General features: G+C 41.0%; 1 protein-coding gene across 2 annotated transcripts in view; it reads right to left on the bottom strand.

The window, feature by feature from the left end:
• LOC131126483 (glypican-5-like) overlaps positions 1-22,922 on the bottom strand; it is a 105,663-nt gene that overhangs the window by 67,380 nt on the left and 15,361 nt on the right. For both annotated transcript variants that reach the window (XM_058069082.1, XM_058069083.1), the window contains exon 3: positions 6,089-6,792. In XM_058069082.1, the coding sequence (XP_057925065.1) occupies positions 6,089-6,792 (704 nt within the window). The remainder of the gene's footprint in view (positions 1-6,088; positions 6,793-22,922) is intronic.

Genomic DNA, 22,922 nt, shown 5'->3' with positions numbered 1-22,922 from the left:
AGCCCCCACCCATGGCCTCACTGTCTATTTTGTCTTGCATTTGAATGAGGTCATTGCTAATTAAAATGAGACTCATTCCCTAATATATCACAGGGAAAGGTCCTTGAGATTTAAATCACCAGAGAGAACACTTTCCTCACTCGGTTTTTCTCACTCCACTTTGTGGGTTTATAGCAAACCAAAGAAAGTGACCCCACCCAGCCTGAAACTGGGGTCTGAGCGGGGTACAAAACATGCAAACTAAACACCACGGCATAGGGCCAGGCTCGTTGGTATGGCCGTCTGAGTGCAGACTTAATCACAGACAGCCTTGTAACCACATTTGCAGCTTGATTGTTCCTCGTAACTATGGGCGTTGCTTTGAATTTAGCATGTAACATTTTCCTATCTTTAAGAACATAATTACGAGTATTACGGGCACAATATGTGGAAAGATATCTGACAACACCAAAGAAGGTGGCCGAAAGACAGAATAAGGTCAAATGAGTTCATTATGTCTGCGCGAGATGCAGTCGAGGCTATACGGAGAACACGTGGATTGCATTTTTGTGTCCACTTGAAGCTGCCCAGTGAACCAGCAATTACCATTAAAATGCTAACACAGATGAGGTAGGCATCCGCATAAGTGTCACAGCTGTAGCCGCAGCTGCACAGTATTACGGCGACTGAAGTAAGTTTAGCAACTGTAGCTTTAAGGCTGCCCAAACATCTGGCCAATGGACACCCAGGTATCTCGTGCTGTTGCTGTTGTGGTCTTGGAAACGCAGACATGAATGGCATGGGCTATTTAGGCTGGCGGGAATAGAGGAAACTCTTTGGAAGACTCTTGGAAGGAGGTCCTTTTGGGCAAAAAAAAGCCACTGTGAAAGAATGAGGCCTCATAAGGGGAACAAATATTGACTCATTTATTTTGGCACCCCTTTTTTCTGTGAATTAAAAAAGTCGAAATTGAAAATTGTAGATCTCAAGCTCTGCTTTGTTATTGGTAAATATTTTGTTAATCCATAACAATATCTGCAAAAGATGGAAGCTCTCTATAGCGTTAGTCGAACATTTTGAGTCACAGAAAGAAATGATGTACTCTGGACCACCGCCTTATGTTCTGCTCCAAATGGAATGGCCCAGCATTAAATCATGTGGTGATTGCTTAGTTAGACCTAAACCATAAAGAAGACATGTGGGATTCTTTTTTGTGGGGTTGGAGGCTACTGCATATTGTCAGCATATTGCACTCAAGCACCAAAAGGAAGGGAATGAGGGAGGAGAAAAAGATGTGTGAGGCTGTCTGAGGAGAGGCTGCAGCCACCGTCATTAGCTAATGGAGTGCTGAGTAAGTCAGTCAGCCAGCTTGAGGGTTAGACAGAGTGCCGCGGCGCTTACAACTCATGAAGATGGGTATAGAATAGAATAGACTCCCTTTATTGTCATTGCACAAAAACACAGTAGTGAAATTGCCAGCGAAATGTCGTTGCCTGGCTCCCATATAATAACAGACACAAAAGAAGATAAGTAATAATAAATAATAATAATAATAATAATGTGGAGAATAAATAGATAGAATAGACACCAAATATGAACAACATAATGTAAAGTGCAGCGTGAACAGTAAATTGCCCAAATAATTTAAATAATTTAAATAAATAATAATAATGTAGGTAAAGTAGAGGGGCTTATTTTCTATTCGCTCCCACTCCCACAAAGGACATATGAAGGGACCTTAAGGAGCACACATGTCCCTTCAAAAATCATACATTGGCATTCAACTAAATGCAAATAGAACATTTAACATGACAAAAAGGTTTTGCGTTCTCATTACAGTTTGAGGTGTGGCTATGTGGTTATGGTGTATGCAAACCTTCCAGTCAGACATTATTTCCATGATTTAAAGGCTTAGGCTACTATTATCATTTCTGCATGATGTCTAATGAGAAGCTGGGCTAAAACCAACAAGAGGGTAAGGTAGATTTACAATATTTGCATTACAAATATACATACAGTCAATCTGAGAAAAAGTGTGTGTGTGTTAGATGGGTCACGGTGAACAAAACTTTACAGTCTAAATAAGGACTAGGCGTCTCCATTCGAGGTCTCCATTTACAATAAGGTACAAAAAAAATACAGTAAGTACTGGGGTGCTCCCATTGGTCGGCCACCGATCTGTATCGGACGATTTCAGTGACATTTGTTCCTCATTAACTACTGTAACAAATTTCCCCACTGAGGGACGAATAAAGGCATATCTTAATCTTAATCTTAACTCCGTAACCTTATTGAAAAGTGTTACCGTTTTTTAAAGCGAGTGAAGCAAAGCGAAGTGCTCTACTTAGTACGAAGTGCTGTTGACTTACGCTAAATGAGGGACGAATATTCATTATCCTGAAATGACAATTCTCTGTTGACACCTAACACCAGTGAAACAACGATGGGCCCTCAATGAATGGTGAAACAATGAAAAGTGGAACCATTCAAGTCAGCTATTTTGGGACCCTTGGACAAAAAGCTTACTGTAGTGAACTTTAGTGTTTGATGGAAAGAAGGATTTTGGAAAAGATCTGATCATCTATCAGACTGCTGAATGCCAAATAATGCCTGGCGACACGCACAACCAAAACTTTAAATTTTTGTTATTTATTCTAAATTATTTAAATTATTTTATCATATTACTGTTTATGCTGTACATTGTTCATATTTGATGTCATCTATTTATTCTCCACATTATTTATTATTTATTATTTATTATTTATTATTTATTATTTATTATTTATTATTTATTATTTATTATTTATTATTTATTATTTATTATTTATTATTTATTATTTATTATTTATTATTTATTATTTATTATTTATTATTTATTACACGGGAGCCAGGCAACGACATTTTGTTGGCAATTTCACTGCTGTGTTATTGTGCATTGACAATAAAGAAAGTCTACGTCTATGTCTATGGCATAGCCCTACAGAATAGGTAAGTTATACACAGGGCGTCAAAACATGAAGATCAGTTCAACAAGGTTTCTCTGGAAGGCTCTCTCCAACTCAATACAATCTTAATATCCATAACTACTTCCCCTCCATCTACATTCACACTTCATCTCAACAGAAACAGGAGTGTGTCAGAATATAATCTGTGCCACTGCCTCCACACACATGTAGCTATCATTAACTGCATTTCAGTCTTTGCTCGTACTATTTGCACTCACCCACGCCTCTTACTACACTTCTTAAAACCTGATACCTAGATATAGTATATGTGCATGTGTGCACAGTATCAGTCTACCGACCCAGGGTTTGGTGCATACAGTATAGTACAGTACAGTCTGTGTGGCGTGTAGTGCATTAACTGGGAGAGAGCAACCGCAAAATGGTTTGAGGATAACATCCCAGTCTATAACCACACATATGATACCCCAACTTTGCGAAAAAAGTAAATAATTTAATTGACGTGCACGACTCCACATGTACAACATATAGGTTACAAAAGTAAACAGTAGGTTAGTCCTGGTATTTATGATTTATTTGCATTGCATTAAGATGGTGATGATAATGTGCACAGTATAATAAGAGATTGGCCGTTAAGCATGTTTTGCCTGGGAGGGGACGGCACTGTGGTGTAGAGGTGAAGGTGGATATGGCGACACAGTAGTTGCACACTGGAGACTTAACAGTTTTCCTTGACAGGTCCCCGCGGTTTTATTAAACATTTAGATTTTTTTTTCTTTAAAAAAGGTCAGGTTGTCTGCAGTACAGTTCCATGCTGTGTCGACATTTAGGCACTAATTTTATTGAGGTCCTTACAACATCAAAGAGTTGTGCAGTTTTAGACAAAGGCTGCATTTATGCTGCAGTTCCTAGTGTCCAAATGTGATGGAGGGATTATACCATATTGAGTTTAAGAGTTATACTATGATTGTGTTCGCTACATAGACATCAGCGTATACATCATTGATTTGCATATTTTGATGGGGTGTGGCTTTCACTGACAGGGTAATCAAACCTGTTCCATACACTGCAGTGGCATTAGCAGACAATGGATTTACTGTTTTTGGATTTAGGTTTTTATCCACAGTATAAAGAAGACTGACTGAAAGATACACCATTCCATGCATTTTTTTATTGTAACCCAAGTGTTTGTGTGTGGTGAAGTGTGCGTATTCTGCTTACAAAAAACAATTTGGCCTTTGTGAACTGAAAATTGGGTAAAAAAGTGAGAAATATTCACAAGGAGTCACTTGAAACCAGGGGCCGTCTGGCAATCAGGGAGTACCATGGGCGATCAATAATGGGGCGATTGATTGCCTGGTATTTATTTTATTGCCGCACCTTACCTTGGTAACTACAGTAACTAAATCTCCTGGACCAGTCTAAGGCTTGGTGACCATTCATTCATTCATTCATTCATTTTCTACCGCTTATCCTCACAAGGGTCGCAGGGGTGCTGGAGCCTATCCCAGCTGTCTTCGGGCGAGAGGCGGGGTACACCCTGGACTGGTCGCCAACCAATCACAGGGCACATATAGACAAACCAGTCACCAATTAACCTAGCATGTTTTTTGAATGTGGGAGGAAACCGGAGCACCCGGAGAAAACCCACGCATGCACGGGGAGAACATAAAAACTCCACACATGGTCGAGGGTGGAATTGAACTCGGGTTTCCAAGCTGTGAGGCCTGCGCGCTAACCACTCGGCCAGTTAGTAAATAAAACCACAGAATTCACCCTCTCTGTTGGTATAATGGTGCATGGTGCGCCCTTTCAAGGCCAAAGATGCAGGTTTGATCCCAACCCTCGGTGGTCTTTTTTATACAAACAAAAGGAGGCCTGTAATGGGGGATGGGCCCAGTCTGAACCAAAAAGTTCAGGACCAAATTTCTGTCCCAGTCCACCTCTGCTTAATTGACACAGATGTGGAAATGCATTTATTTGGCAGATGTGAATTTGAGTTCTTATACCGGTCCAAGACATAGAACATATTCCTGGAGATTGTGAACAGGGTGTGTCATTATAGGAATAACTGACAATCTATTCTGCAATTCAGAAATCAGGATGTGTTGACACAAGAGCAGAGAAAATGGGAGCCACCGGTGTCCGATTGGGAACGCATTCTTTTCCAACATCAATTCCCAAGGCTGTTTTCCCGCTGACTGGCTCTAATTTATATGGCCTGGTTGGAGCCTGTTTAATAGTCCAGCTCATTTGTCCTTGTGCTGGGCAACCCACTTGGGCCCTGGCTCACATGCTCATCAAGAGAACACAAAACACAAAATGGGCTTTTCTCTATGTAGCTTTGTTCGCACTCTCTGTCCGACAAGAAGCCAAGTATTGTGTTTTTTTTTTTCAACTGATTATAAATGTGTAATGACCTGACATGCTCTTTCACTACTTTGGAGAAACATTCCAATGGTTCAGCATGTAAAAGCATAAAAACAACTTTCTTGGAATCAGATTGAATGCACAATGGCATGAATATTCCCAGAAAAAAACACCTACAGTATAGTAATTAGTTTGGACAGATCTATGTAATGTTAGGAGACTATAATCGTTGGATATAATCAGATGTTAGTTTAATTTTTGTTGAAGTGAAAGATTTTTATGTTGATTGAGTATAACATAATCCTTGGCATTTGTGCAAAATTTTCACTCGATAAGAAATCTCTGGCAGTTTTCCATGACCGTAGACTTAATAACGTGAAATGTAAGTGGGTAGTGCAGTATGGACATATGGCAGCCAAACAAATCCCATTCCATTTAATCCACTAAGGCAAAGAGGAATTTCATTCCTCGACAACCTTAACTACAATGGTGTGCTTTTTGCCGCCTTGCTAGTTTGGAAAATATCCCCCTTCAAACCTCAGCTCTGTCTGCCTCTTTGGACCAGTCCTCGCCTTTTCTATTCAGTATAAACAGTATTTTTGTGTGAATAATTTGAACACTGTGCAAGCATGAAAGCAGTTGTTGCGTTGGTGGAAAGAAATAGCTCATAGCAAACCAGTAGCTTTCAATCCCCTTCCAATCAATACATGAACCACTGCCAAAGTATATGTGTAAAAAGAAAAAGGTTGGAGATCCATGCTCCTGGGTCTACTCACTGTGGCTGTGATGAGTGGACCGTGAAGCTGTGCATAGAGCAAGGCCTCATTGACATGAGCGCGGATTCCAAGCAGTGCAAGCTCAAGGCTGTGGTGGCCCACCATGCCGTGGGTTAGCTGCTCCAACAAGTTGATATACCTCCTCCAAGGCTGATCCAGCTCAGATATGCTGGCCAAGCAGCCACGCATAACATTTAGACAGTAACCCATGCAGGGTTTAATTAGAGTCAATCCTCTGCAGTGGGAACAGTACACCATCTTCACCAGGCCTTTCATACACTCTTTGCTCAACGTGACGTGTTCCGTAGCATTCAGCACATCCAGGCCTTCCTCGAGGGCCAAGCCCAGATGTCGACCAACGCTCACTGCCTCAGCTAGCTCCTGGGCCATGACGGATGGATGACTCCCAAAGGGGTTGACGTCCTGCCTGATCATACGGAGGCAGTCGGTCATTTCAGGGCCCACTGCCATGCTGCCCACCATGCCTGGATTGATAAGTCTTGTGTAGACAAGTGGGAAGAGGTCATTAAAAAAAGTGTGGACTGTTGCCTCCACGGAGACGTTGGCTCCTCGGAGGTAAAGGGAGAGTGAAGCGAAGAGTTGGTTCACATGGGGCAATGCTTGACGGGAAAGGGGTGTGTAGGTCCCTTCCAGCAGAGAACTCAGGTGTCCTTGAGAGAACGATAGCAAGTACTGGAACATATCTACAAAAGAGAGCAAATGAGAAAACGGCATTTAGAACAGTGATCTACATGAAAAGGTCCTAGTGCAAACCCTTTTCCTCAAAAAGCTAGACTTCATGTACTGGTACTTTAAAAAGTTGTCTTTTAATGTGGTCAGATATTATTTTGTATTATATCATCACCCCTGGTCAGTCAATTTGTCCACATTGTTTACCAAGTAGGGAAGAAATGAACGATCAATCATAAACCACCTTACTTATCCTTGACCGTTGACCCAAGGAGTGATTTTTATCTTCCCCAGTCGGACACAAACTACTTGCCCACATATGAACAAACTGTCTCCAATGAGCTGCTCTTCAGTCTGAAATAAGTGGTCAAGACCTGCCAACATGTACTCATGTTTTGTACTCTGTACTCAATTAAAAATAGTGGTTCACATTTATGCATGATTATAATTAATCAAAAATAGTAATCTCTTCATTCTACTGCACCTTTACATGCATACTCATATCGATTACTGTATGTCTAAAAGTGTTTGTGTTGGCAAGCCCTGGATGCTATATGCTTCACTTTTGTAATGTGATGTCAACGTAAAAGCATGCCTGTACATAAACGAACAGTAGCAACTGTAGTTTCCCAACCTCCACCAACCCCTCCATGCTGCTTTTTATATATTAAAGTTAGCCAAAATTGCTTTTTCTCTTGTTAAAAGCTATTTCATAATTTGCAGTCATTGTATAATAATAATTGCCCGTGTTATGCGTCTGTGTGTGTCCCAGCTCACAGACAGAAAGATAACAACAGTCAATCTCAACAGCTGCACCAATATGTCCATTGTCTGACACATGGGGACACCCGGCCGGCCGCTAAAAGGCATGTGTAACACTACGGAAAATACTAGCGTCATTATCATACTTATCAGCAGCTTCCACATTTGGATATTAAAAGCAGCACCAGTTGGGTATGTTGAAAATATTCATGTATTTTGCTTCGACATCTTCATGAGGTGTGTTGTGCATTTGTGTAATGGTTTTGGCACGCTGCCTTGTTGGCCATTCTCAGCTGAAGTCACTATAAATTACAACTTGGCAGATACCACGCGCTATGATCCGACCTCATTATGATTCTCAGCAGACTTGAGTGTCTTTACAATCTTTTTCCTATATCCACGCATTAGTTAGTAAATACAAATGGCCCGGGCAGTTCAACTTGTTGCCAGAAAAACAAATGTTGGGCAGGATTTAATTTGATTTAATTTGACGTAAATCTCTTTGCCTCACATCCAGCATCCGTTTAAGCACCGATGTAATGAAACCATGAAACGCAGCATGCTATTTGAACAATGAAAGTCTATGTTTGGAATTGGGTAGTGGTGCCTTTGCCCCCCTCCCACCCTCTCGCCTAAATATTGCTATGGTCCAAGACAAATGGTATAGACTTGTTATGCTGCCCCTTTGTTTATTTGCCCAAGGATACTTTGACATGATCACAGCAGGACGGAGGATCAAACCCGCAACCTTCAGGTTGGGAGACCATTCTACCAGCTGAGCCATGCTGGTCATTTACTGATCAAATTGAATCCCTCCAAGGGTATCACAAACAGCAGGCCACATAGATCAGACTATATATAATATAAAGAACCAGTTTTTTGACAATCTTTTTTACCCCCAGTGGGGCGTACTTGAAAGAATCCTAAACCACCTTAGACGCCCTCTGACTTAACTCCCATGAAAACCATCCATCCATCCATTTTCTACTGCTTAGCCTCATCAGGGTCGCAGCCGTGCTGGAGCCTATCCCAGCTGTCATTGGTCGAGAGGCGGGGTACACCCTGGACCGGTCGCCAGCCAATCACAGGGCACATATAGTCAAACAACCATTCACACTCACATTCATACCTATGGTACCAAACTCCACACCAATACCTTTAGTAACTGTTGTCACGCTACACTGTGACATAGGTTTAGTTTCTTCTTTCTTTATTGTCTTTTCATCATTATGGTTGGGTGTTTTTTCCTTAAGCTCTTCTGTTGGCCTTTTCAGATGCTGGCCACACCCTGAGTCAGGTGGAGCTACTGGACTGCTGCAGCTGTCCCTCATTAGCCAGTAGCCTTATTACTATTAATCACCTCAGCTGTAGCAAGCTGGACCTTCTTGCCACATGTTTGCATTGTATGCTCTGACTCTTACCATCAGTCCTCTGCCTCCAGCATATTAAATCCTGTGTTAAGCTTTCCTGCCATCCTGAAGTCCAATAGACCATTCGGCTCTTGTAATAGTACGTTCATACTGTTATATCCTTTGGTTAGTTTTCCATGGTGCCACCATCATTTTTTTAACTGTTGCCCTCTCTTCCTGATAGTAGCCATTTTTATACATTCAAATAGACTGGAACTGTTGGAGCTGTTGGTCCTCGTTTCTACACCCTGGGGTCCAACCACTTTTTTCACTAACAAAGCCTGACAACTGTGTTACTATTAAGCATTAGTTTTTCATTATTATTAAACAATAATAATAAACATCCCTGAATATTTGACCACCTTTCTTTTTGATGTCTTCTTTTCAGAACTGTCTTATATATTTTTTAAATGACCAAAAGACAAATGGTGAAAAAAATCATATTTCCCTACAGTCCAGGTGCAACCTGGAAAAAGAATGGATGGGAAATCATATTAAATCATATTAGTACGTTCATACTGTTATATCCTTTGGTCAGTTTTCCATGGTGCCACCATCATTTTTTTAACTGTTGCCCTCTGTTCCTGATAGTAGCCATTTTTATACATTCAAATAGACTGTAACTGTTGGAGCTGTTGGTCCTCGTTTCTACACCCTGGGGTCCAACCACTTTTTTCACTAACAAAGCCTGACAACTGCGTTACTATTAAGCATTAGTTTTTCATTATTATTAAACAATAATAATAAACATCCCTGAATATTTGACCACCTTTCTTTTTGATGTCTTCTTTTCAGAACTGTCTTCTTATATATTTTTTTAAATGACCAAAAGACAAATGGTGAAAAAAAAACATATTTCCCGATCAGTCCAGGTGCAACCTGGAAAAAGGATGGATGGGTGGATGGATGGAAAATCATATTTCCAATATCACTGACTATTGTATGTAATAACCATATTTCTTAGATACCTGACAGTATGTGACACTGTGATGGAACTTTGTCTTCATCTTTTTGCGTGAGAAAGGTGAGGTTTGCATATATAAAGCTCTAGCTCCAAATGTGAGACGACCTGTCTTCTTCTCGGAAAAAATATGTCTTATATTCAGGCCGATACTCAATATTGACGAGTTGTTGGTTGATTGTGGAATAAAATACATAAAATATGAAATGGATAATACCAGATCATTTGTAAAACTGTGGTTTCAGTTCAGTTCGAGGTCTTTTCTGTCCCCTCCCAGATTGGGTCTTTTTTGGTTTTAAGTCAGGCCGCAAGGCTCCACCGCCATATGGCATTCATAGCATGACTCAGGTTACCTAGGATTATTAAATATTAACATGCAATATTGTTGGAAACTTGCTGGTTTACTTCTTGAAAGATATTACTGTGCTCTTGAGCAAGGCACCCAATTCCCAACTTTTAGGTGACACAGACACAAGGTGAACAAATAAGGCTTAATAAAAGCTTGCGAGAAGAAGCAACTACTGTACAAGTGGCGGACACATTGCACAGAGACATCTGGATTTATTTGGCCCAAGGGGGCTGCACGCGTTCACATCATTCCGCCTCCGTTTTTTCCAATGCGCAGAGTATGGACTCATTGACAAAAGCCCACCTTTCTGATTAGAAATCCTTATAGAAAGGAAACATCGGATCTCTTGATAAATCATTGTCAGCTTTTCTCTGTTCTTAATCAGGCCTTCTCCCACGCTCATACTGACTCGGTGCCTCAACTGCGATAAATCAAATCCAATTGCTGTGGGTTTCTCTGCGCTTTACAGTACTGGGAAGCAGAGTGAGAACAAAACACACAAAAAACAAAAAGGCAGCTTTGAAGGCCCGATTCCCAACCGCTGGATCTGAATCCAGCTTTTACCTCACACGCAGCCATCGGCGACCATCATTACCATGTCACAGACTCCCTTCCGGAAGCCAATAGTTTTGCATAAAAACAGTTACTTTGAAATTGTAAGGAAGTCTGAAAAATAATGAAAGATGCCTTTTGTCCTCCATTGACCCGAAGAACATTTATGGCTTTGGAAACTTTTCGCCAAGCAAATCTGTGACAACTCATAGTTTTAATCATAAGAGGCTGCTTCCCCTTGACATTCTGCATGGCATGGCTAAACTGTCATTATGTGGATGCTGTCTCCATAATATCAAAGTACAAAAAAAATAATAAAATGGAAGATGTGTGATTCAAGCCAGGAGTATAGTGTTACCACACACTGCAACACAGTGGTCTCTGACTTCTGAGGCACTTCAGTATTGTGAAAGATGAGTGTAAGCATGTGTGAGTTGAACTGAGCAGTATTGTTAAAGCATGCAGGGAGCCACGGCATCGGTGTGGTTGCCAAAACCCAGCACAGACGAGCGGCACCAGACAGCCTGCACTGATACAGGGCTAGCACAGGCTGATTATACTGTATAAAGAATAGCATTCCCTGAAGAGAATGGACTATTTCACAGTCTCCAACATCCAAATTCATTTCACCAAAATGAATCTTGTCAGTCATGCAGTGTGCAAGTTTCCATAGACTGCAGGCTGGAGTGAGATGAAAAGTACCATGTGGGAGAACTGGAGCTGGAGTATGTATACTTTCTTGAAAGACGGTAAATTATCACTCACCAGAGGGGAAGTTGAACTAAGATGATGAGGATATGATTTGTATTTCAAAGTAGGAAACACCCTTTAAGTTTAAGTCTGTCTTTAATGAAAGATTCATACAATTGTTGCCTACCCTTTTAAAATGTATTCCCCATTACTCATTGCTGCTCATTGGGTAGCCAGGAGTATATTCGCGGCTCTTTATCTGCGTGTCTGTTTTGAATTGAAGGCTCTTCAAGTGTTTCCATAGATCGAAATGTCACCATTTGTTAGTAAGGCTTTCATTCAGAAACCTGCTACCCGGAAACCTAACCTTGGAAGACAGTACACACTTTTGTGAGCGTTTCTTAATGTCTGAATCCTCCAAGCTAACCTCACTTTACAAAAATGGAATGTTGTGAACTGCTGTTTCAAAGCCAGATTAATGAAAGACACAAGCTTGCTGATACTGCATGCCTTTGTCTCAGGCATCTCAGGCGATACAGTCATCCCTTGTTGACCACGGTACATTGATGCCAAACCTGACCGATTTCTGCAAGGTAGGATTCCTTATTAATAAATGGAATGTTTTTGTAGTTAGAGCACAGAAAAAGTATTTACAACCTTCTAAATACGGTTTTTAACTCCAGACATGAAATAACGCCCTGCAGTCACTTTTACACGTGTATAACCAAATATAGTATATATAAGAATAGAAAATAGGACATTATATTGGGTCTGTCACGATAACAGATTTTGCTGGATGATAACTGCCCTGCAAATTATTGCAGATTATTGTCAAGATTATGTTTAGAGCATTTATAAACAAAGACTTATTTATACGTTTGTTCCCAAAGATGAATTTATACATTTTTTAAAATTTTTCATACAAGAGGCACAATGATGCAACTCTACAATAGAAGAGAGCATGTTTGGTGCAGTTTTAAGATGAAAAAACAGCAACAAGGTGGCAGAACTGCATTTATAGAGCACTGCCTGCATCTTGTAAGAGTGCTATGCAGCAACTCAGAAGTGAAAAGACTTCGGCACATGTTACGCAAAGGCGGTTACGCATTGAAAGGACACATTTTAACGCGTGCACGCAGTCAAACTCGGACATGTGCACGCACGCACAAGCATAAAGTTCAGTTGGAAATGTGAACATTTTCATGTAAAACAACCATTTTTTGTGTTGTTTATGTATGGCATCGTTGTTTAGACATTTTGACTAAATATACATGGCTAAATTTGTGAATGGATGATTTCGTGTCAAAATAAAAGAAGAACTGATATTTTGCTGAAACTTACCTATGTTCTCCGGCTGATTACTAAAGAACAGAAAAAGGTAGATATTTTTTTATTCTGATGAAATATGAGTGTCTAGTCTTGCTTTTGGTATATACCATATTTATATAGCCCAAGAACACAATATTCTGTCCCTTGAAAAATCTGTAAAAAAATCATCAAAATGACCGGTAAGGAGATTTTGAATGCATCAAAATGCGTTGGGTGCACAGTGAGGCAATCAGCTGAAGTGTAAGTTCCACTGTTTGTCTTGTAGAGTATAGAAATCTGTTTTATTTTTTCCCGCATTCCATTTTATTTTTTCACAAATTATTTTTCATTTTTTTTAGAATTCTGTTTTTTACCTTACACTTATTTTACCAGCTGTTTTTTGTGTTATTAACAAACATGTCCATTTGTTAGATTGCATTTATTGATGCAACACATCTTTGATTAATTTTTTCCTTATTAGGCACTGAAACATTGGCATATTTTACATAATAAGACACAATACGCAGTTGTGCTGTTCAATCCGCCAATGTATGTTTTGTACAAATTGGGTATTAACGAAAGGAAACGAACAGGCTTTCCAATGGCATAAAATCCATCATCACACCAGGCTAAAGATATGCTGTGTGTGAATAGGCTTCCACATGTGTGGATATGTGATAATTAGGTAGGAGACACTGATCTAATGCCGTGGTGCTGTGGGCCATTCCTCTCTTGGTAATGGTCCCTCATAGAACCTCGCCTCGCATCTTCTCAGGGAAAAGCATCTTAATCCTGCCACCGGCTTGAGTTTCAGACAGGTCACCGTGCACATATGCGGCATAGTGACACGTGTGTGGATTACATAGGCCTGTTTTAATTAGTCAAGATACTGTACAGAAAAACATCTCTCACCCGACACTGCGCAGCTTAGATTTCAACTGTGAGCTGCACTGTCATACAATCTCTGTCGGCCTCTAACCTTACAGTACTGTTTAATGGTAATAAACTATTAATAAGACAAATAATCAATCTGTCGAATCATCATACTTCATCACCAGTCTAAAGCGGGAGCATGACTCATTTGTAAGACGTCAGCCGCAGATACGCTGTCTATGGTTATGTGAGCTGCAAGAGGAGCAGCCTGGCTGCCTTCTTAGAAAAAACACATATGCAATAGCAAATGTGTGTGCACATAATCCAGCTAACCCGAGTCCTACATATTTCTTCACTTGTGTGGTTCCTTCAGGACAGGTGGGACACTAGACTTGGGGAAAGATGACACAAGCTGAAGGATTTGAGAGTCTCCTATCTCCCCATCAGCATTATAGTAATTAAAGAGGCTGCACGGTGATATCAAAACCCCCAAAGATAAACAATTCCACAGATGCCAGGGTGCACTGCTATAATATGACGGGGGAGGTGCAGATTTGAGGGAGAGGGGATCGGTGCTCTCTGCTGTGGCCAAAGAGCGGAAACATGATCAACGGTCCGGGGAACAAGCAGACGAGAGAAGGACGGGGACAGAGGAGACAGTGGGGCTGAGGAGAGAGCAGGGGGACGGTGGGAGGCATGTTCAAATTCCTAATACCATGAAGGGGGTTATATGCTGAAGGCCAGCATGGGGGCAGACTGCTGACAGACTGATGGACAGCACCCCTGGTCTGAAGCATTAGGAGGGCCACGGGTCTACTGTAACCCCTCATTTCTCTGTAGTTTATTGGTGTATAAATCAGTGTCGCTTTTGATATAGTGTTAAGGGGCACCACGTGTCACACACAAAATCCATTTGCACCCACATTAAGCGCATGAGGAATGACAAGTGGTCAAGCCGGGGACAAGCTTTTTAATATGCAAATTAAGAAAACAGCACCATTATGTACTCAAAATGAAGTTATCACTAAAAATAACCCAATACAATACTTGGCCATATTTTGACAATCCTGAAAATGTGATGATGATAGGTTTAAAGTTACACTTTTGCATAGTAATGTAACAAGTGGCAGCTCACAGCCATGACACACAAATATTATCTTGTCAAATATATTATATTATATTATATATATATGTCAAATATTATTATTGTCTGCTGCCTCAGGTTTTATAATGTCAATTTGCATATACTCCAGAATGTTATGAATAGCGCTAAGATTAATGGTAATTAAAGTCTGTCTTTATCATGAAATTTATCATAATACCAAAAACACGATTTCCACTGCATTTCAGCCACACCACCAAAGGACCAGCTGACATCATGTTAGTGATTCTCTTAACATTGGTGAGGGTGTTTAGAAGGACAAAGTAAAAAGAACAGACTGGTAGCTTTAAAAAGTTCTTCCTCTGTTAGACATGGTTACCTTGCTGCTAGTAAGATTGCAAATATACCAACCATTTATCAGATTATTAGGAACCTTAAGAATAGAGGTTCAGTTGTTGTGAAGAAGGCTTCAGGGCACCCAAGAAAGTTCAGCAAGCGAATGGACTGTTTCTGAAAGTTGATTTAGCTGCGGGATCGGGGCAACACCGGGCCAGTGCTTGCTCAGGAGCGGTAGCAGGCAGGTGTGAGTGCATCTGGAGTTAAGAACGGCAGCAGAAAAGCTACTTCTCTACAGGACAAACATCAGGGACAGGTACTGTGGTTGGGCCCCTGAAGACTGGAGTAAAGTCCTGTTTTCTTAAGAATCCCCCTTCCGATTGTTTGCTTTATTACATTTTTTTACATTCACTTAATAACTATAACTTACCTTTTAAAATAAAATATCTGTTCTTGGTCTCTGATTTTATACAATATATTTCCCCTAAAATGTTACTTACTGTATTTTTGGCTGGTGCAACTTGTACTCCGGAGGAACTTATAGTCCGGAAAATACAGTAGTAACTATAACTATCTATCCATTTTCTATACCACTAATCCTCACAAGGAACTCCACACAGAGATGCCAGAGCGGGGAATCGAATCCGAGTTTCCTAGCTTTATGCCCGCTAACCACTCAACCACTGTGCAGCTAACTATAACTAATAAACTGAAAACCAAAAAAATAAATAAATACCGGTAGGAATTCGCTTAAGTCGGCCTTGCTTATGTCACCAACTTGTCTACATTGACCATTCCAGCTGTGTTATAGTCATATAGTCATATCATTTACTTTGTGATCTACAGAGAAAAAAAAATAAAATCAAGAAAGAAAGTTAGTTAATTCACTAGTTCATTCATGGTTTGTCTGCCATCATTAGAAATCTACATGAATCCTGCACTGACAGAAAAATGAAACTTTCAGCGACAAGAAATATAGAGTACACTATGTGGTCCCTTCCTACATCCAATATCCACCATTTCTACAACTACAACGTACACAATTTCAGTGTAGTTTTGAAATACAATTTTAGAATTAGAGGAAAAAGTCCAAACATCCATCCAAGAAAGAAATTTATGGCTGTAAATTCCACTGGCTGCCAGAGGTTTATCATTCACACAAGTAGTCGGAATTCAATCGATGAGCAGCATTTTTTATTTCTTAAATAGGAGGAAAGGATTGATACTGTTGTGCTAAACAGACTGTTGTTAAGGAAATAATTTGCCATAACCTTTTTCAGTCAAGGCAGGCTGGTAGAAGATTAACATAAAACAGACCCAGAAGTGTGAAAGGACTCCGAGATGAAAGGGGATATAATGAAGAATGTTAGGTGTGGCTCATGTTTTCATTTTTCACCTTCATTATGGAACCGGGTCACAGGGTCAATTATGGATCGCTTCGGTCAGGACTTTTATTGATCCTAATCCACTTAGGTGTTGAAATGGAACGGTATTCATCACAGGTTTGGTAATGGTAATGTATTGGTTTTGGATATTTTGATCATGCTGAACAAAATTATATTATTTCCAATCTTAAATGGGGTTGGGGTGTTAGCATCCAACTTGGCTTTTCAGTGAACAAAAATAAAAATTTCGCCTTGGTTTGAATGCATTTTCCTGTTATTGTATAACATGGCGCTGCACGGTACCCTAGTGGTTAGCGCACAATCCACACTGATGGGTTTGATTCCCCCCTCGGCCATCTCTCTGTGGAGTTTGCATGTTCTCCCCGTGCATGCGTGGGTTTTCTCCGGGTACTCCGGTTTCCTCCCACATTCCAAAAACATGCTAGGTTAATTGGCCACTCCAAATTGTCCATAGGTATGAATGTGAGTGTGAATGGTTGTTTGTCTATATGTGCCCTGTGATTGGCTGGTGACCAGTCCAGGGTGTACCCCGCCTCTCGCCTGAAGACAGCTGGGATAGGCTCCAGCATGACCGCAACCCTTGTGAGGATAAGCGGTATAGAAAATGGATGGATGGATGTATAACATGGCGAGCAACTTGCTACGTTATGAATAGACTGTGTGAGTGCAACTGTGTCCTTAACACACTTTCATCACAAAACGTCCTGTTAGCATCTGTGGCAGGGGTGCAACAATTATAAATGCACATCAATGACAAATGAAAGGGATAAATGAACATTTAAGCTCACGTTTACCTTCACTAAAGACATGATTATTAATGTGACTGTTCCCAAAGACACAATGTGGTAGCGAGACACCATATGGACACCATCTTCATGTTTAGTTATTCAGTGTTTCCCACGTTCTTGATGGCACTTGCAACTTTATTTGGCTCCATTTTGGGTTACTGATGTGTCAAACGCTATTCATTGGAAGAATTCAAGAATTTGTGTTGCCACATTGTGTCTTTGAGAACAATCTTCAATGAGAATGAGAACAGTCTTCAATGAAGGGAAAAGTGGACTTCGAGTAAATGTTCATTTATTTCATTTAAATTGCTTTCTGCTTGGGCGGCACGGCGGTCTAGTGGTTAGCACGCAGACCTCACAGCTAGAACACCAGGGTTCAATTCCACCCTCGGCCATCTCTGTGTGGAGTTTGCATGTTCTCCCCGTGCATGTGTGGGTTTTCTCCAGGTACTCCGGTTTCCTCCCACATTCCAAAAACTCCAAATTGACCATAGGTATGAATGTGAGTGTGAATGGTTGTTTGTCTATATGTGCCCTGTGATTGGCTGGCGACCAGTCCGGGGTGTCCCCCGCCTCCCGCGACCCTCGTGAGGAAAAGCGGTAGAAAATGAATGAATGAATGAATGCTTTCTGCTTGTAAAACTATAATAACATGTTTTGTAATAACATTTTTGGCTTTCTGAAACAGATTGTTTGGATTTATATGACTTCTTATGGGAAAAATTCATGATTCCGCTTCAGTTACAGTTGGATTACTATGTACAGGATACATAATAAACACCTTAATTAAAGTACACAAGACTCATTCTTTTTGGAGGAAACTTGGACCATCAATAGATGTTATTGTCGCAGGACAATGTTGTATCACACAAAATTACAATGTGCATGTTGTTTTCCTCCCGCTGTCCGTTTCTCTCAACAATAATTGCACTTCTTCCTCCGGAACACAATGTCTGAATGACGAGAGGATGAGTGAATAACGCCTACCGTGGGGACTCCATAATAGCGTGCGAGGAGCCACAGAGGCGAGGAGGAAGACAGGGTGGGAGCAGAAGAGGGTCCACTACGGCCCATAAAGTGCAAAGTAGACTTGAATGGGAAAGTGAAGAGGTGGAAGGAAGCCTGCCAACTGCAGCCGACATTAGACGGAAGTGTACTGAAGATATTTGTTACTGTCACCAAACAAGCTCCTGATTCCGTTCCGGATTGAATTCTTTGACCGAGACGACAGTTTGCTCAAAGTCCACCATCAGTTCTCACAACATTTGGCTTCTTTTACACACAAGTAAGCATTCCAACCAGAAGGGAATGATTATGTAGTCACACACACAACTACTGCATATCTTATAGCTTAGCAAATGAGCCTCCTCCTTCTGTGTCAGACAGAAGACAGGAAAGAAGTCCAAGCTGGACCAATCAGCAGTAATGGAGGATAACTCCCATCAGTCTGAGACCAACAGAGATGCAGGGAAGTAGAACTCTCTGGGAGGGAGATGTGACCTCAATTGGACGATAATAAACATATATTACTGTGTTGATGTAATAATTGTAGGATTGCTGAAGCCACGTCTCCATTCAGAGTGTGTGCTGCGGCGAGATGAAGGAGGGCTCTGTAAGAAGATCTTTTCAGGAGAGAAAAGATGATGTTGGCTCGCAATAAAAGTAATATTTTATTTCATTCTTTCCAGTTAGAACTCATTTTAGGAATGTCTATGGAGAGGCTAATCTATGCAGACCTCTCATTAATCGTAGCGTTTGGAAGTTGAAAGAGGCTCACATTTTGATGGAGGAGCAACGATGAAAGAGAAAAAAAAACATAAGAGATATTTGTGGGGAAGAAGAAGGCTGAAGATTTATGCGTTTATGGTTTCATTGTGTTAAGCGCATGCTTGGCAGACAACATGAGGGTCCCTTGCAGAGCGCAGGCTAAGGAAGCAAGATGTTGGCATGGCGCCCGCTCTTGTAAAGAAACCAACACTGACATAGCAATACGATCAGAGAGATGAATAAGAAAAAAAAGAATATTGTGCATAGCGAATACCTTGTGAATCTACACACAAAAATGCAACACGTGCAAGTAGACCTGTATGTTTTCACTGAACCGCTCTCTTTTTTTTTTGGGGGGGGGGGGGGGGTTCTCACATCTCCATATGAGTTAGATGAAAAGCAGAGGTAATTAGCAACGCTTGGAGTGTGACTTTATGACTCTATGGGGCTTTTAAACTGTGTCCCATTCCCCCCTCCCTCTGTTTTATTCTTCCCCCAGCGGGCCAGAGCCGTGCAAACTCATCCTGTTGTGATGTGTCATGTCTACTCCTGGGACCAGAGAGGCGTAGCTACAACACAAACACAATTGGGACACATTCACCCTGTGCTACGCAATGTATTCGCTCCACTATTAGATCCATAAACACTTTTCTTCCCCGCCCTGTATGATTAAATGAGACGTGTCAGGTTGGATTCCGGATATCCTCCCTAATTTGAGCATGAGCTCATGGTGCAGCGTGGTGTCCTCCTGTGTCTAAGCATCAGTCTCTAGAGCAATAACTCTGCCGGTCAAAACATCTGCAAAGAAAAATACATGCAGACATTGACAGCGAGCGAGCGAGAGAGAGAAAGAAGCAGGAAATGATGGTGGGACATTAGGGACAAAAAAATGACATGACAAAACAAGCATGAGAACTTCCAGACAAATCTAGACATTGCAACGAAAAAAAAAAAAGATGGATAGTCAGTCTGATGAGAGCATATATGTTGAACACAACACGAGTGATTTATCGCTGCTGTCATACAAGTGCACACATGCAGACATGTTGCCTTTAGAAATCACATACACCAGCCCATTTAAATTACTGCAACATAAAAACCTCCCCATCTTTAGACCTGCTGCAGGGATGGTCTTCATTGACCAACATTTAGCGAGTTTTGGGGACCTCTGAAGTCAGAGGTTGGACCTGAGAGAAGTCCCACTACCTCAGAATGTCCGTTCTAGTTCATTCCAAAGTTGTTTCATGGTGTTGAGGTAAGGTGTTCGACTTGCTACATCAAGCGGAATTGCACAAACTATCTTAGATCAGTTTCTTAGTTCCATCTATCAATTTTCTATACCGCTTATCCTTACGAGGGCATGCTGGAGCCTATCCCAGCTGTCTTCAGGCAAGAGGCAGGTTACACCCTGGACTGGTGGCCAGCCAATCACAGGGCACATATAGACAAACAACCATTCACACTCACATTCATACCTATGGACAATTTGGAGTCACCAATTAACCTAGCATGTTTTTGGAATGTGGGAGGAAACTGAAGTACACATGAGGAGAACATGCAATGTTATTGCAAGTTATGACACCACCACTAAAATATTGACTTATCTTACATATAATATTGGCAACTCAAAAGTACAAACCGTAGTTCCAAGGCGTTTACCAGCCAACAAAAGCCGATATTTCAACAACGGTGAAAGACTGGCCATCCAGACCCATCAATTAAATGATTAAATCACGGATCACTTCATCCCTTGGATCATCTCTGGCAAACATTTCAAACACCGCGGAGATAGAACGAGGGGTCGTTGGTGTCATGAATGATGTATTGAAGCTCAATGTTTTTCCCGCTCATCCCATAATGTTTGCAGAGCATTTGACAAAATATCTTCCCTTGGAACACTGAGAAATCCCATACAATTGATGCCATGTTTGTTTACAAGTGAATTTACAGTAGGCTGTGTGCACAGAAAAGGAGCGCTTGATTTTCTCACACTAACCCCACCTACCGCACGGTAATCTCACATAGCTCATTGGATTTGTTCTTATTATCACATTTATCAGTATGACATCATGATTCTGATCGGCTCGATAATTACTGTACTGATAATTATCGTGCACGGGCCTAAGAACCTTTTTAAAAGCACATTTTTACCACCATGTGCACTGGCAACATGTGGTTCCTCAGAACAGGGCTGTGGCGCCACAGTCCACCCTTTTCACCTTCTGTTTATGGGCAAATAGCAGGTGAACTTCCAAGTAATACAGTATGCGGCACTAAAAAAAGATTTGTCAGCCATGGAAAACAACCACACAAGTGATGTAATTTGGGTGTATATTAATATCACAAGATGTTGTCCAGACATAGTGTGTATTTTTTATTAATAATAATAAATAATGATAATATATTTGTGCCATTTATTAACAATGTACTCCACCAGCTACTGGCCTAACATATATATACAGCCATATCCGTCAAAGGAAATAATCTTCTATTTTTTAGCACGACTGTCATGTAGACATTGTCTCACAGAATAAGCGTGCAAAAATGTGCAGAGCATTGAGCTTCAACCTGCAAAGCAGACAACCACAGTGACTTTCTTCCATTACGACTCATTCTGAGGCCTCTGGGTTGTTGATTCACAAACGTTGTGTCTTTGCCAGCCCTGTCTCCTAGGACACACAGCCTGGAGAGTTCCTAGATGATGAGAGAAGGATCAGCTAATTATGTCTCCTCAGTGAGAAAATGTACCGTCCTTGCCATCGCGTCTCTGTTTCTCTTTCGCACTCTGTCACTCTTTCTCGTGTGAACCTCCTCATCCCGTCACTGAAGGGCACCTATAGTTTTAAACGCAACACACGTTCATTGATAATAGAGAGCTATCCAGGCCAAGAGAATCCATTTCTTTAAAAAGCATCTGTCAACTACCTTGAGGACAACTTGAGCTGTGAAGTAGTCATGCTGTCTGGCAATGGTGGGGTAATACTATGCATGCTCACATATAGCAAGATGCATATTACCTAACCTAACTAAAATTTTACACACAAACTTATCACCAATATTTATATAACACTTGGATGTCATAGACAACCATTCCGTATGTCCTTGACATCTGCTGTGCATTGTCACTGTCAATCATCATGTCCACCTTTCATTCACAGACACACAAACACAAAACAATCGGATATCCTAAAACAATATTTTTCCCAATCTGTGGGATAGTGAGACTGCATGTTTTCACATAATGAAAAGGTAATCTGCAATCAGATCATTAGATGACGTCCACACCGTCTTGTCTGACAGCGACAATTGCTTTCCACACAACAGGGCAGGAGAAGTGTTAAATTTCACATTACAAGATACCCTTTGACACAGACGGCATTCTTCCTCAGTTACGACTCCATCCTACTTCTAAAGCAGAAACATTCCTGGTAGAATTTGTTCCCACTTTCCATGCCACACAGAACAGCAAATACAAAAAGCTTTTAGAGGCAGGCTAATTTTACTGAGGTAAATGACAAAAATAATAATACACACACAGTGACTTAGATAAGTAGCTTTCATCTGATTACTGGTTTGGAAAATAGCAACGAGTTAGTTACATTACCCGTTAGCGGCCATTATAGAGTCAAACCACATGTGTCTTTATATATTCGTCTGCTCCCAAACTGCAGGGAGCAGTGTATCGAAAACGCACCTCTACCACAGTACTAAACTAGAGCACAAGTTTGCCATTGTTTACCCGATTTCCAACATAGCGACAATTGACCGTTGCTGCAACAGAAAAGGAAGAGAAGGTGGTCCACCGCAGGGACTTGTACCCTGGCAGGAGAATATGCTTACA

Source organism: Doryrhamphus excisus, chromosome 3 (assembly GCF_030265055.1).
Source record: "Doryrhamphus excisus isolate RoL2022-K1 chromosome 3, RoL_Dexc_1.0, whole genome shotgun sequence".
Taxonomy (NCBI): domain Eukaryota; kingdom Metazoa; phylum Chordata; class Actinopteri; order Syngnathiformes; family Syngnathidae; genus Doryrhamphus; species Doryrhamphus excisus.
This window is presented reverse-complemented; position numbering and strand designations above follow the sequence as displayed.